The following is a 16,603-nucleotide window of genomic DNA, read 5'->3' on the forward strand; positions in this document are numbered from 1 at the left end:
TAATAATTATATTGTAGCTATTTTAGGATTTATTTTTATTTTACAGGCAACTTTCAATTTATTTTAACTAGGTACAATAGCTATTAAATAATTAATAACTATTTAATAGCTACCTAGCTAAAATAAAGAGAAATTTACCTGTAAAATAAAAACTAACCTAAGTTACAATTACACCTAACACTACACTATCATTAAATAAATTAATCCTATTTAAAACTAAATACTTACCTGTAAAATAAACCCGAAGATAGCTACAATGTAATTAATAATTACATTGTAGCTATTTTAGGATTTATATTTATTTTACAGGTAACTTTGTATTTATTTTAACTAGGTACAATAGTTATTAAATAGTTATTAACTATTTAATAACTACCTAGTTAAAAGAAATACAAAATTACCAGTAAAATAAATCCTAACCTAAGTTACAATTAAACCTAACACTACACTATCATTAAATCAATTAAATAAATTAAATACAAATACCTACAAATAAATACAAATAAATACACTAACTAAAGTACAAAAAATAAAAAAAGAACTAAGTTACAAAAAAGAAAAAAATAATTTACAAACATTATAAAAATATTACAACAATTTAAAGCTAATTACACCTACTCTAAGACCCCTAATAAAATAACAAAGCCCCCCAAAATAAAAAAATTCCCTACCCTATTCTACATTAAAAAGATAACAGCTCTATTACCTTACCAGCCCTTAAAAGGGCCTTTTGCGGGGCATGCCCCAAAGAAAACAGCTCTTTTGCCTGTAAAATAAAAATACACCCCCCCCAACATTAAAACCCACCACCCACATACCCCTAATCTAACCCAACCCCCCCTTAAATAAACCTAACACTACCCCCATGAAGATCTTCCTACCTTGAGTCGTCTTCACTCAGCCGAGTCGAATTCTTCATCCAATCCGGGCAATGTCTTCATCCAAGTGTGGGCTGAAGAGGTCCATCATCCAGCTGAAGTCTTCATCCAAACGGGGGCTGAAGAGGTCCATCATCCGGCTGAAGTCTTCATCCAAGTGGGGGCTGAAGAGGTCCATCATCCGGCTGAAGTCTTCTATCAAGCGGCATCTTCAATCTTCTTTCTTCCAGCTCCATCTTCATCTCGCTGACGCGGAACATCCTTCCTCCACGACAAACTCCCGACGAATGACGGTTGCTTTAAGGGACGTCATCCAAGATGGTGTCCCTCGAATTCTGATTGGCTGATAGGATTCTATCAGCCAATCGGAATTAAGGTAGGAATAATCTGATTGGCTGATGGAATCAGCCAATCAGATTCAAGTTCAATCCGATTGGCTGATCCAATCAGCCAATCAGATTGAGCTTGCATTCTATTGGCTGATCGGAACAGTCATCCGTCATTCATCGGGAGTTCGTCGTGGAGGAAGGATGTTCCGCGTTGGCGGGATGAAGATGGAGCCGGAAGAAAGAAGATTGAAGATGCCGCTTGATAGAAGACTTCAGCCGGATGATGGACCTCTTTAGCCCCCGCTTGGATGACGACTTCAACCGGATGATGGACCTCTTCAGCCCCCGCTTGGATGAAGACTTCAGCTGGATGATGGACCTCTTCAGCCCTTGCTTGGATGAAGACTTCAGCTGGATGATGGACCTCTTCAGCCCATGCTTGGATGAAGACATCGCTCGGATTGGATGAAGAATTCGGCTCGGCTGAGTGAAGACGAATCAAGGTAGGAAGATCTTCAGGGGGTAGTGTTAGGTTTATCTAAGGGGGTTTGGGTTAGATTAGAGGTATGTGGGTGGTGGGTTTTAATGTTGGGGGGGTGTATTTTTATTTTACAGGCAAAAGAGCTGTTTTCTTTGGGGCATGCCCCGCAAAAGGCCCTTTTAAGGGCTGGTAAGGTAATAGAGCTGGTATCTTTTTAATGTAGAATAGGGTAGGGAATTTTTTTATTTTGGGGGGCTTTGTTATTTTATTAGGGGGCTTAGAGTAGGTGTAATTAGCTTAAAATTGTAATATTTTTATAATGTTTGTAAATTATTTTTTTATTTTTTGTAACAGTTCTTTTTTTATTTTTTGTACTTTAGTTAGTGTATTTATTTGTATTTATTTGTAGGCATTTGTATTTAATTTATTTAATTGATTTAATGATAGTGTAGTGTTAGGTTTAATTGTAACTTAGGTTAGGATTTATTTTACTGGTAATTTTGTATTTCTTTTAACTAGGTAGTTATTAAATAGTTAATAACTATTTAATAACTATTGTACCTAGTTAAAATAAATACAAAGTTACCTGTAAAATAAATATAAATCCTAAAATAGCTACAATGTAATTATTAATTATTAATTACATTGTAGCTATCTTCGGGTTTATTTTACAGGTAAGTATTTAGTTTTAAATAGGATTCATTTATTTAATGATAGTGTAGTGTTAGGTGTAATTGTAACTTAGGTTAGTTTTTATTTTACAGGTAAATTTCTCTTTATTTTAGCTAGGTAGCTATTAAATAGTTATTATTGTAACTAGTTAAAATAAATTGAAAGTTGCTTGTAAAATAAAAATAAATCCTAAGATAGCTACAATATCATTATTATTTATATTGTAGCTATATTAGGGTTTATTTTAAAGGTAAGTATTTAGTTTTAAATAGGATTAATTTAGTTAATAAGAGAAATATTATTTAGATTTATTTAATTAATATTTAAGTTAGGGGGGTGTTAGGGTTAGTGTTAGACTTAGGTTTAGGGGTTAATAATTTTATAACAGTGGCGGCGGTGTAGGGGGGGCAGGATATGGGTTAATAATTTTATTACTGTGGCGGCGGTGTAGGGGGGGCAGGTTAGGGGTTAATAAATGTATTATAGGTGGCGACGGTGTAGGGGGGGCAGATTAGGGGTTAATAAGTTTAATATAGGTGGCGGCGGGGTCCGGGAGAGGCGGTTTAGGGGTTAAACTATTTATTTAGTTGCGGCGAGGTCCGGAATCTGCAGGATAGGGGTTAATAACTTTATTATAGAGGGCGGCGGTATAGGGGGAGCAGGATAGGGGTAACTAGGTATAATGTAGGTGGCGGCGGGGTCCGGGAGTGGCGGTTAAGGGATTAATACATTTATAAGAGTTGCGGCGGGGTCTAGGAGCGGCGGTTTAGGGGATAAAAACTTTATTTAGTTGCGGGGGACTCCGGGGGCGCCGGTATAGGGGGGCAGGATAGGGGTTACTAGGTATAATGTAAGTGGCGGCGGTGTCCGGGAGCGGCGGTTTAGGGGTTAATACATTTATTATAATTGCGGCGGGGTCTAGGTGCGGCGGTTTAGGGGTTAATAACTTTATTTAGTTGCGGGGGGGCTCCAGGGGCACCGGTATAGGGGGTAGAACAGTGTAGTTAGTGTGGGTGCTTAGTGACAGGCTAGCAATAAAGCTGTCAAAAAGCCGAAGAGCAGCGAGATCGGATGAGTGATAACTATCACAGTCCGCTGCTCATCGCCCCGTACTTGGTGCGTGGCTTTTTGACAGATTTATTGATAACTTAGGCGAAATTTTGCAGGTCCGCGGCGGCATTGGTAGGTGAGCTTAGGCGGGCGTATTGGACCGGCGAAGGCAGGTAAAGTAGACGGCTTGATAACTAGGCCCCATAGAATGCAGAACTAAATGTATTAAATGTATTTGTGTTAAAATATTTTTTTGTTTTAATAATTTTTTTCATTTTGCACCATAGATGTTTGAACAATGAAACAGTGAAGGAAATTCCCAATTTTGAAAACAACTCACTCAGAAAAGCGTTTTCTTTCAATGCATTCAAATTTTCAGGAAGCAATGACTATTACTTGCACAGTGATGTGTCCTTATGTGATAAGAAAGCAAGCTCCTGCCACACTAACGTAAGTGTAAGAATATTTATATTAGACCCACATGCCAACTTGTATAAGAAGAAATCACCTGCCAATATACAAATGCTCTTCTGTTTCTATTACTCCATTCATTATTGACATCCAAAAGTGGGTTATATTGTGATATCTTTTCTTTACAGCCAAAGAGAAGAAGGAGAGAAGCACCTGATGTAGTAACATCTAATCTGAAATATTTAGTACAATTTAAAGGTAAGACCATTGGGCAGCAAATACAACTTTTTTCCCTTGCCTGAAAATCCAAGAAAGCAATTTGCAGTCAAGCTTTTTAAACACTCAGTGGTGTATTTAGGTTTTGTGCTGCCCTAGGCAATCAACATTTTTCTTAACCCCACCCCTCAGGTTTTAGGCCTTTTTTGACCATAATATTTTTTGGTCAGGGTTTAATTTGACTTTTGTTCATGTTTATCAGGCTTGCAAAACACTTACATACACCCATGTGGGTTGAATTAGCATGTGTACACAGTTATGTATACTATATATATATATTATATATATATGGAAAGAACAAGAGCACGGGAAAAGGGATTAAGTAGCGCTGGTTGTATAGAAATATAATAAACACAATCAATATGTGTGAGAAAATATCATGGAAAATCACAAAGTACACAGCAAATAAATCAGCATTAGGTGTGTAGAATAAATGTTCTCTAAACGTCCCAAATGCTTAAACACTTATGTGATATATGTAGATGGTTAGAGAGTTCCAGACTTGAGGTATGAGTGAAGTGCAGACTTACAAGAAAGAACCTCAATCGTATGAGGTAAGTGATCAGCACATCAGGGAATCCCTCTCAGTGGATTTGACTTGGCCCCTTGGGATTTTGGAGAAACTTCATACAGCAGGCTCGCCTTTTTCCTTCTGCTTTCTTGAGTATGGGTGAAACTTCAGGAGGTTAATACACCTTTTCCCTCGGCCTCTTTCAGTATGGATCCTTGTATGTTTGATGGGGATGATCCTCAGGGGATCCTGGGCGTTTCCTTGGAATTCAATTGACATCAAGGAAGCGCGGCAACGTCGTGGAGCAGAAGAGACAATTAAGGACGATACAAACATTGGTCAATTGAATTCCATGGAAACGCCCAGGATCCCGTGAGGATCATCCCCATCAAACATACAAGGATCCATACTGAAAGAGGCCGAGGGAAAAGGTGTATTAACCTCCTGAAGTTTCATCCATACTCAAGAAAGCAGAAGGGAAAAGGCGAGCCTGCTGTATGAAGTTTCTCCAAAATCCCAAGGGGCCAAGTCAAATCCACTGAGAGGGATTCCCTGATGTGCTGATCACTTACCTCATACGATTGAGGTTCTTTCTTGTAAGTCTGCACTTCACTCATACCTCAAGTCTGGAACTCTCTAACCATCTACATATATCACATAAGTGTTTAAGCATTTGGGACGTTTAGAGAACATTTATTCTACACACCTAATGCTGATTTATTTGCTGTGTACTTTGTCATTTTCCATGCTATTTTCTCACACATATTGATTGTGTTTATTATATTTCTATACAACCAGCGCTACTTAATCCCTTTTCACGTGCTCTTGTTCTTTCCATAATTTTGAGGAGGGGAAGTGCTGCGCTAACTGGGAATTTTTTTTTTTTTCTCATTTGGTGCAGCTTTCACACTCCTCTTAAAGGGACAGCCGCTATATGGTTGGTTCTTTGCTCTAAGGGGAATACTGCCTTCTAGTATGATATAGGTATACTATTTTGTGCACTCATATATCTTTTTACCCCCTCAGCCTAGCGCCTTTATATATTTCCGCTTTTTGTCTCATATATATATATATATATATATATATATATATATATATATATATATATATATATATATATATATATATATATATATACAGGGAGTGCAGAATTATTAGGCAAATGAGTATTTTGACCACATCATCCTCTTTATGCATGTTGTCTTACTCCAAGCTGTATAGGCTCGAAAGCCTACTACCAATTAAGCATATTAGGTGATGTGCATCTCTGTAATGAGAAGGGGTGTGGTCTAATGACATCAACACCCTATATCAGGTGTGCATAATTATTAGGCAACTTCCTTTCCTTTAGCAAAATGGGTCAAAAGAAGGACTTGACAGGCTCAGAAAAGTCAAAAATAGTGAGATATCTTGCAGAGGGATGCAGCACTCTTAAAATTGCAAAGCTTCTGAAGCGTGATCATCGAACAATCAAGCGTTTCATTCAAAATAGTCAACAGGGTCGCAAGAAGCATGTGGAAAAACCAAGGCGCAAAATAACTGCCCATGAACTGAGAAAAGTCAAGCGTGCAGCTGCCAAGATGCCACTTGCCACCAGTTTGGCCATATTTCAGAGCTGCAACATCACTGGAGTGCCCAAAAGCACAAGGTGTGCAATACTCAGAGACATGGCCAAGGTAAGAAAGGCTGAAAGACGACCACCACTGAACAAGACACACAAGCTGAAACGTCAAGACTGGGCCAAGAAATATCTCAAGACTGATTTTTCTAAGGTTTTATGGACTGATGAAATGAGAGTGAGTCTTGATGGGCCAGATGGATGGGCCCGTGGCTGGATTGGTAAAGGGCAGAGAGCTCCAGTCCGACTCAGATGCCAGCAAGGTGGAGGTGGAGTACTGGTTTGGGCTGGTATCATCAAAGATGAGCTTGTGGGGCCTTTTCGGGTTGAGGATTAAGTCAAGCTCAACTCCCAGTCCTACTGCCAGTTTCTGGAAGACACCTTCTTCAAGCAGTGGTACAGGAAGAAGTCTGCATCCTTCAAGAAAAACATGATTTTCATGCAGGACAATGCTCCATCACATGCGTCCAAGTACTCCACAGCGTGGCTGGCAAGAAAGGGTATAAAAGAAGAAAATCTAATGACATGGCCTCCTTGTTCACCTGATCTGAACCCCATTGAGAACCTGTGGTCCATCATCAAATGTGAGATTTACAAGGAGGGAAAACAGTACACCTCTCTGAACAGTGTCTGGGAGGCTGTGGTTGCTACTGCATGCAATGTTGATGGTGAAAAGATCAAAACACTGAGAGAATCCATGGATGGCAGGCTTTTGAGTGTCCTTGCAAAGAAAGGTGGCTATATTGGTCACTGATTTGTTTTTGTTTTGTTTTTGAATGTCAGAAATGTATATTTGTGAATGTTGAGATGTTATATTGGTTTCACTGGTAAAAATAAATAATTGAAATGGGTATATATTTGTTTTTTGTTAAGTTGCCTAATAATTATGCACAGTAATAGTCACCTGCACACACAGATATCCCCCTAAAATAGCTATAACTAAAAACAAACTAAAAACTACTTCCAAAACTATTCAGCTTTGATATTAATGAGTTTTTTGGGTTCATTGAGAACATGGTTGTTGTTCAATAATAAAATTAATCCTCAAAAATACAACTTGCCTAATAATTCTGCACTCCCTGTATATATATATATATATATATATATATATATATATATATATATATATATATATATATATATATATATATATATATATATATATATATATATATATATATATATAATTCAGATGGCTAGAACTAGTTAAGTCACCTGCTGCTCCCTACAAAGATTCAAAAAGTGCTGCTCCCCTCCAATCTGCCGCCCTAGGCAAGTGCCTTGTTTCCCTAGGCCAAAATACGCCCCTGGTAACACTGGATACAAAATGTCTTAAATGCTATCCACTTCTTGTAAACCATAAATGGACAAGTGGTTTCATTCAATTGGTGCATATAGGCCTCCTAGTTCACCAAGTGCCAGACAGTAATTTTAAAGAATATTTATTATATTTTATAAGGTGCACTTTATCTTTTTTGTGAATAAGTTTGATTTGATACTATAGTTTTAAACAAGTATCTTACATATTTCCTTCTTTCTAGCACTTCACTGCATTGCACATACCATCCTTTCTCTTCTAAATGTTAGTATTATACAAAAAAGAGTCACACAATGTAGCACTGTTTGATCTCCAAATTAAATGGTTTTTTTTAAATATATTTCCAAACCTCACACATTACCTATATTTTTCCTTTATACGAGAATACATTTTCTAACTATTGTGTCCATTTTAATAAAAACATGTGTCCAAAATTCACATAGCATATTTAAATGTTTTCTTTTAAATTAATTGCCAATTTAGGGGAAATATGTATAATAACAGTATAATAACACAAAGGGGCCGATTTATCTATGTCTGTCCGACATGATAGATATATAGCATAGCATGTAGCATATCATATTCGACAGATATCGCTGAATGCCGACAGCATGCGCAGTCAGCATTTAGCATTGCACAAGCAGTTCTGGTGAACTGCTTGTGCAATGCCGCCCCCTACAGACTCGCGGCCAATCAGCCGCTAGCAGGGGTTGTCAATCAACCCAATCGTATCTGATCGGGTTGATTGCTGTCCACCTCTCAGAGACGTCGGACCAGTTAAGGAGCAGCAGTTGGCCCTTGATAAATCGGCTCCATATACTTTAGTTGAAAACTGTTCCTGAAAAAGGTGTTTGGATTAAAAAAAAATCTAAATGTGCACTACAATTAACTGTTTATTTTTTATTTAATTCTCAGATGATGAAGAACTTCACAGTGATTCGTATTCTGTGACTGGTGAGTAACACCCTTGCTAAATACACTTCCTTGCTTATAAAGGGACAAAATACTCATATGCTAAATCACTTGAAAGTGATGCAGTATAACTGTAAAAAGATGACAAGGAAATATCCCTTGAGCATCTCTATGTTAAAAAAGTATATTTTACCTCAAATTTTCTGCAGCTCACCAGAGTAAGTGCTGTGTAAACAGTAATATTTCAGCAGCTGGCCAACTGCAATTTGAACCCCCCCCAAAAAAAAAAAAAAAAAATAGTCAATCAGCATTGCGGAGGTAATGCTTTGCCTTTGCTGTGATCTCATGAGATTTCATAGAACTTACTTAAACTGAATAGGAAAATAACATGACTGTGCTTCAACATGCCAGATGCACACTCCCTAGCTTGTCCTGGAACAAGCAACCTGATTGGCTGATTGAAGTCTCTTTATAGTGAATAGTTGGGAAATTTGAGTTAAAATATCTTCCTTTTTTACATAGAGATGTCCAGCTGATATTTTCTATCAGTTTTTTACAACTTTGCTGCATCACTTTCATGTGCATCAACATTTGGGTATCATGTCCCTTTACATTAAAATATTTCTTAAAATTATGAATTTGTTTATTGGTAACCCTAGTTAACATACCAAATAATCAACAAAACAATAATTTGTGTGAAAGTTCTTTTAACTTATACATTATATACTTATAACTTTAAATACAACCAGATTTTTCTATAATATGATTATTACTGGTTCAAATGTAAGTTGTTTTTTAAAATAATAATAATAATAATAATAATAATAATTAAAAAAAATGGTATATGTGTCCTAGATTATAAAAATTTAAAAAATTGACAATTTTGAGTTATGTAAAAATTAATTTGCCAAATTCTGTGTTACAGTGGACTGTAACGGTTTACTGACTTTTTTTTGTTTTTGTTTTAGCATCCTCCTCATTACTGATGTTACTGTCTCTACTCGGATATGTTGTCGCAAGAATCATGTAGAGAAAGCTTTCTTATTTTCTCTTCTTGTACAACTGTAAATATTATTAGACATTGCCCTGTCTTTACCTACATCTTCTATGTCGCATTTCCTGATTGCGCCATGCATTTATTCAATATCTGGAGGTTTTTACTCTACTGGATGCACAGATGGTGGGATGGCCTGAGTGTAGAAGACCTCATTTTGAACTATTGATTCCAGGATTGATGGGATATTGTGGTTGAGATACAGTGTATGGGGACAGAATGTGGAAGGAATGAGCAATGGGGCTCATGGGGTTTAAATCTATTTATTTTTAACATTTTCTATTTTCCATACATGTTTGTTTGGATTATTTAATATATAAAAATAAATATTACTATATTTTCTAAGTATTATTTATATTATATAAAATGTTATTTCATCCACATAATTGTTTGCAAACCACTCTAACAAAATACCAATATACCTGTGTACAAAAAAGGTAAAAATATCAAAATATAAAGAGTTAAACTCTAAAAACCTCAGTCTGTGTCAAAGAAATCAAGGGCAAAAAACCCAAAACTAAATAAATAATTACAGTGAACTAAATGTCTAGAAACAAATCCTTTTTATAAACACCATTGCGTTAATAATGACCAATTACATCATAAGCCACACAAAAAAAGTTTTAAGAAGACTTCATACTTTTGAACACTTAAAGGGACATGATGTTTGAATATAAAAATTAACTACAGCACTTTGATCAGTAGTTTTTGTGCAATTTACTATCATGTGCAAAAAAAAATGTTAATTACTGATTCAGGGATAACTTATAAAATGCAAGTGACCTTTTTGTCCCTTTAGCAAAAAAGCACAAAGGGTTTTGTGTTTTTTACTTTTTGATTGCTTGTCATCTATTGTGCTTTTGGCTTTAGGATTTCCTTCACTGCACACTCCATGCAGTTGCTTCCTTAGGTTTTAGGATGTCCAAGTGAGCAAAACCTTGTCTGGTAAATGTAACCTGTCTCCCCCTTCAAAAGAACATGAAACATAGATATTGACGGCAAATAAGAGCCATAGGCCCAACAAGTCTGCCCAAAATTTTCTAAAAGTATAAATTTATCTAGTTCATAGGATGGCCTTATGGTTATCCCAGGTATTCTTAAAGTCCCCCACAGTGTTTGATGTTACTACTTCTAATAGAAGAAGATAAAGGGGAGAGTGACTGAAAGTTTGAACTGTGAATAAACTGTTCATCATAAACATTAGTAATTTGTGTATTTGCTTAGCAAATGATTGGCCTTTAACCTACCAATTATACTTTGCAAATGTAAATTGCTAGTTGTTTATGCTTCTTAAACCTATTAAAAGCTAGGGATCCTGCTCTCCTGCATTTAGGGTATGGAAGACACATTTAGCATTACACAAGCAAATGTTTGTGTGACCCCTCCCCTTGGAGCAGGGCATGTCAGTCATTTCAGTTGAATTAGCAAGGGTTCCAAAGCTGCATTCTCTGCTTAATAATAGTTCCAAACTGTTTAAATACCCCTAACTATGTAACTGTGTTTACTTACTTTACTCTCTTATTTCCTTGCTCTCCTGATTTTACCTAAAAATCCCCATGAGTCCCCTTAGTAAGTGACTTTTTTGTGAAGCAGTTTGTCCAAATAAATATATAGCAAACATAGAAGAAAAATCAGACATGACAAAACACCTAAGGTAGTCACTCCTGCTTGTAAAACTTCTCCACATGTCCACCTGCCTTGTATCTGAAGACACAGAAGAACTACAAGGGTCACAAAATACATACAGTATCTCCTATAATGTGTTTATAAAACATAATTTAATCTATCCACATCAGACCCTACCAGGCTATGATTTAAGCACATTTTTCTTTTTAAATCATTCAATTTGTGTGGTACTGATTTAGGAACCCACCTGAGCTAATGCAAGTAGGTCCTTAACTCCAGGTCTGTTGAATGGAGAAAAACCTCCAGGGAAGCTATGTTTCAAATTCCTAAGTAACACATTGATTTCGAGGTCAAACAGATGTTCTCCATAAAATAACATATTTGTAGGAGAGTCTTACCTCTTGGAAGAAATATTTCTAATATAGTAGAATGTAGATCTGTGGTGTGGATTACCTAAGTATACAGAGTATCCTATAGTGAGGCAAATCACTATGAAATATATGAAAATGCAAGCTAATGTTTAATAAGCCACAACCACCTATCTAAAAATATGAACTGTCCCAAAATATAATGTAAGTGGGTTTCTTCTGATTTCTGGGCTGTATTGTTATGTTAATCTTTATATGTTTATAGAATAGCATGAAAAAAATTATAATAAATTGTATCAGCATATTTAATTGATTGTCAAGTCTTTATACTTATATCTGAATTCTACTTTAGTGACAGCATTTATATAAGAATCTCTATTTTTAGAAGGAAAAATAAGTATATATTATTATGGTAATTAATATGAAATATGTATTGACTGAGGATTGAACCTTATGGCTTATGCTAAACTAAAAATTGTATACACTAATTATAACCAGCAATTTTTGGCTATGTATGAAACAGGACATTGATGAATATTGATTTCTCCAGCTCATAATAAAAGAAAAAGATCAGCCTGAAAAATATCCTCCCGAAATGCAAACAATTCTTCACTTTAAAAAATTGAGGGCTAGATTACAAGTAGTGCTTAGTTTGGTATTGCAACTCAACTGTTTGGTATTTGGTAAGTTCAGTCATTTGTTTTTATGCAAAGCATTTTTACGATCACTATACATATGTAGTGCACCCTATACTTTTAATCATAAGCGAATAGAGGTAGTATTGCTCTTTTTAAAAATGCTATAGAAATCTCTCACTGTTCTCCTTTATATCTTAAAAAATCTACCTATTCACCCCCATTTTTTTTTCTCCCACAACCACACTCGATGACAAAGATGAGTGAGATGACATTTTTCTTTGGATATGATGTAGGAAATTAGGAAAAAAACAAAACAAAGGGCCCAATGTACTTGAGATTCTGTCCGCACGGCTTCACATTGAACAGGCAGTGGACCCTGTAACTCTGCTGCCTGGATGTATCATTACACACTCGCTTGAGTGTGTAACGCTGCCCTCTTCTGTTGTGCAACCAAACGTGCAAGAGAAGGGCCTGTCAATCACCCTGAGCAAGTGTTCTTACATTGCGGAAAGTAGGCTCACATTTGCAAGTCTGCCCAGCACAGGCTCAAAATCAGCTTAAAACATTTTATTAAAAAAAAAATCAAAATTCTGTGCTTAATGTACTAAGCAGTGTAACAGGTACTACCCATTATGTTAAGTACTGTTTGCAGTGATTTTACATAATATCATTGCTACAGGAAGTGAAATCAGGGGGCAGAGGGAACAAGATAAAAGAAGAGGCTTCCAAGCAGTAGTTCTATAGCTTTTTGATCTTTTTGCAGAAAATGGTTTGTCTCTTTTTTTCTATATAAATAAGCATATATTACCAGGAGTGTTTCTCAGGGAATTGAAATACAGAAATAATACAAGAAAATAAACATGGATACACAGCATGGAGAAGTTACAAGTTAATATTTTCCAGCACAAGAACAATGACATTTTCAAGTGATGCTTGTCTCAAACCACCACCAGAACTCTGGTTTGTGGGGAATATGGAAGAAGTGTAGGGATCCTTTAAACAAAGGTTTACAATGTATATGAAATCCACAAACACCTCTACATTTTTCAGATGATCAGAAACTAGCTTTGCTTTTACCTGTTGCTGTGCCAGCGGCTATAGACATTTTTAACAGTTTTTAATTATCAGATGATTGTGACAATTACAATATTGTTAGGAAAAATTTACCACATGCTGTTCTCCCAATAAAAATTAAACGTGTAAACATTTTGGGCTGGATTAAAAGCTGTTATTTGAAGTTAAGTGCATTGTGTTCACATTGCATGGAAGCTTTGCGCTCAATAGAGCGAGCTTCAATAGGCTCCAATGGGATCCTCATTTTCATGCCGTGAGACATGGCAGAGAACCTAGCGCAGCAACGGGCAGCAAATTGAACTATACTGTATATGTATATAAATATATATTTATGTGTTTATATACACATATAAGCTCATAAATATCTATGTATATAAGCATATAAATATATATTTTTAGCAAAAACACAGTTTTTCATAGATAGTTATCTAAAGGCACCCGCCAACTTAAACCCCATAAAACTACAGTTCGTGCAGTTTTTATTAATACAATTAAAGATGCTACATTTTTCCCCCATAAACAGCTACTTAATTTTGGAGCCAATTGGGGGACATTTATAAAACTAACCAGAGATCTGATCACTGGTTAATTTTATGAGCGCTAATTTCTATTGCAAGCTTGCAGTAGCAATAACCAGCCACTTGTAATGTCTGTTTATTTACAGGTGTGCAATAAATTAGTGCTCCACTTGTAATCTGGTCCTTTGTGGTTAACTCAAGGGTGCAGCTACCACATGAGATAGTAGAAGAGTTTGTCACTGACCTCAGATTAAAAAGCAGATTTTTTATGCTTTGGTGTTTGGAAAGGATCACTGATTAGAAACAGACTTGCAAAACACAGGACTGGACATGACACTGCAAAACACTATTTAATATTTAATTTGTCAGTCTACTGAAGAGACCAGAAGACAGCTTGATGTAATGCATAAGGACAGTACCAAGGAAGTGGTGAATGATTACCTAGGAAGTGGTGAATGAAGTAACATATAACAACTATAGAAGCAATGCAGATGCTGGAAATATGTCCCTAATTTTTATAAATACCCAATACAGTATATGGGCAGACGATTATTTCCAATAGGCAAAAGGTTTCTGCGCAAGGGAGAAGCAGATCGTGGCCACATCTCAGGTGGAGGATCTTGTGGGGAGGTGGATGTTGTTTTCGGAGCAGCAGTGAGCACACGGCAGACACCTTGGTCATGTGAGCTAAAGGAGAAGGAGGAGGGGGGCACAGTCCTTTGGAGCCAGAAGCTGCAGAGGAGAGCTGCCTTGAAAGGGGTTTGCCAGAGGTGGAGGATGGCCTTCCCAGGCCTGAGGTTGGTGGGGTGTTGAGGGAAAAACCCTTGAGTTCTGGAGGCCTTGATCAGTGTTGGGGCCAGTCATAATTGGGTTAACCTGTCTAGTGTGGTATTAAGTCTGGTGGGAGGAGCTGGAGGTGATCGTTCCCAGGAGTCTGTTAGAAGGAGGGGATCCCTGTGGTTTCTCAGTCTGCTGCCTTTAGGGGTGTTAGGTCTTTTAGAAAAGGTAGGCCCAGTAAAGTATCCAGTAGGGTTCAATGGATAGTTAAGGTTAATCTGTGTAAGTAAAAGAAAGGGGGATGAAGTTTCTCTGGATTCTTCTTCAGGGGTAGATTTTGTTTCTCCTACTCCTTGTACGTGAGGTGTGGGTCCCTCTGTGGGGGCATTTCAGGGCAGGTCAAGCAGTTTCACTTGAGTTAGGGACGAATTAGCTTCAGATACTGCAATGTCTGTTTGCCTTCCACTGGGGGCTAAAGGGAAGTTTATCGCCTACAGTTGCTGGTGAATTCTTGGAAGGTCCTGGTTCCCATTCTCTGCATCTTCTAAGGAAGGCAACTGTGGTGAGGAGGACTCCTTCCACCTCATGGAGTCTTGGGCGGACAGGATTAGTCTGGATTCAGATGATAGCTTCTTGTTGAGGGAGGCCCCCATAGCAGGAGGATGGCCGGGTTCCGCACTCACAGTTGGTTAGGTCGGTAAGGCCTGTATGAAGTTTCGTAGTCCTAGGGAGGTAAACCACAAAGGGTTAAGCCTCTTCCCCCTAGGGGGGTTGACACTGGAGATGTGCAATTAATACAGCCTTCTGAGCCACACAGGGGTCACAGAAGAGGCAGGACTCAAGGGATAGATGTCAGAGGAAAGGAAAAGCACTAATAGCACTACTTGTGGTGTAGTCAGAAATTCCCCAGTAAACTAAATTTCTTATTGTACTATTAATTTATTGTACCAGAGTTATTCATTTTGGGGTGGCGGTGCTGTGTATTAGGAAGAGAAAACTTAAATCAGTCCTGGACTGATGGTATGTACACTTAGGGAGCACTCACATTCCTTATAGGCTATATTAAGTATAGAGCAATGAGATTGTGACAGTGATACGCTGTCTAAAATATAACCTATATTAAGATGATTAAAAAATGTAAAACACCCCATACTTAAAAACACAAATAAGTTAAAGCTGGTAAATAAATCATGTGTTAATCATCCGTAAGCTTAACTAGGGTGATTTGAAAAATACACAAATCAATCCAGACCTAGGCTGTAGGTTTTAAACCATGGCCTATAAATAAATGTGGTTCTAAGCATGTCTGCTCATTTGTGCAATACACATGAGTGCAATAATTATGTTGCTAAATAGAGGTAGAATATCTCATATCCCAGATCAGCAGAGTTAAGTAATGACCTTATTGTATTGGTTGCAAAGCTTATCTGTCTGAAATATCAAAATTATGCTCTTTAAATACATTCGGGTATATTCACTGCTATCATTGAAGAGACAAATGTAATCATTAGAATATTATATGCTTCATTTGCTGGCTCCCTGTGTAACTGGTCTCATTGAAATACTGCTCATGAGACTAGCTGCTTAATTACCTCTGCTTACAAACATGGACATCTATATATATAAAGCGCTACACATTCCAACACATCTAGTTATAAGTTAACAGTGGGCATGCGCATACATTGTTGGTTTGTGTTAAGCGAATTTACCAGCAGCTCATTGCACATTAAAATCTACACAGATTCCCTCCTGTCCCCTGACATGTTTCGCCACTGAATGGCTTTCTTAAATGGTGAGAGCGCGGCGTTTCCCATGACTCTTTATGAGCCAGCTGACATCACCTATTATGACCTTTTGACCAATCCAAATGAATCTCACTTTAGCCACTTAAAGTCTGGATGTCATTACCAATTCTTGCTACATGACCCTGCATTGGATATATTTCTACTACATTATTGCAATTGCTTATCCTTTAATTGCATGAATGATTATTTATGAAGACTTATATTCTCGTTATTTATAAGGTCGATATCAGTTCTACGTGGGACTTATTTTAATAATGGTCATTATGTTAATGCTAAATTTGTTTACA

General features: G+C 37.0%; 1 protein-coding gene across 2 annotated transcripts in view; it reads left to right on the plus strand.

Annotated features, from left to right (window-relative positions):
- The window catches only part of LOC128653588 (mucin-2-like), a 31,187-nt gene extending 19,374 nt beyond the window's left edge, over positions 1-11,813 (plus strand). For both annotated transcript variants that reach the window (XM_053706967.1, XM_053706968.1), the window contains 4 exons: positions 3,698-3,860; positions 4,010-4,079; positions 8,460-8,498; positions 9,425-11,813. In XM_053706967.1, coding sequence (XP_053562942.1) covers positions 3,698-3,860; positions 4,010-4,079; positions 8,460-8,498; positions 9,425-9,486 — 334 coding nt within the window. In that variant the 3' untranslated portion in view covers positions 9,487-11,813. The remainder of the gene's footprint in view (positions 1-3,697; positions 3,861-4,009; positions 4,080-8,459; positions 8,499-9,424) is intronic.
- The last annotated feature ends 4,790 nt before the right edge of the window (positions 11,814-16,603 follow it).

This window comes from Bombina bombina, chromosome 3, assembly GCF_027579735.1.
Source record: "Bombina bombina isolate aBomBom1 chromosome 3, aBomBom1.pri, whole genome shotgun sequence".
Taxonomy (NCBI): domain Eukaryota; kingdom Metazoa; phylum Chordata; class Amphibia; order Anura; family Bombinatoridae; genus Bombina; species Bombina bombina.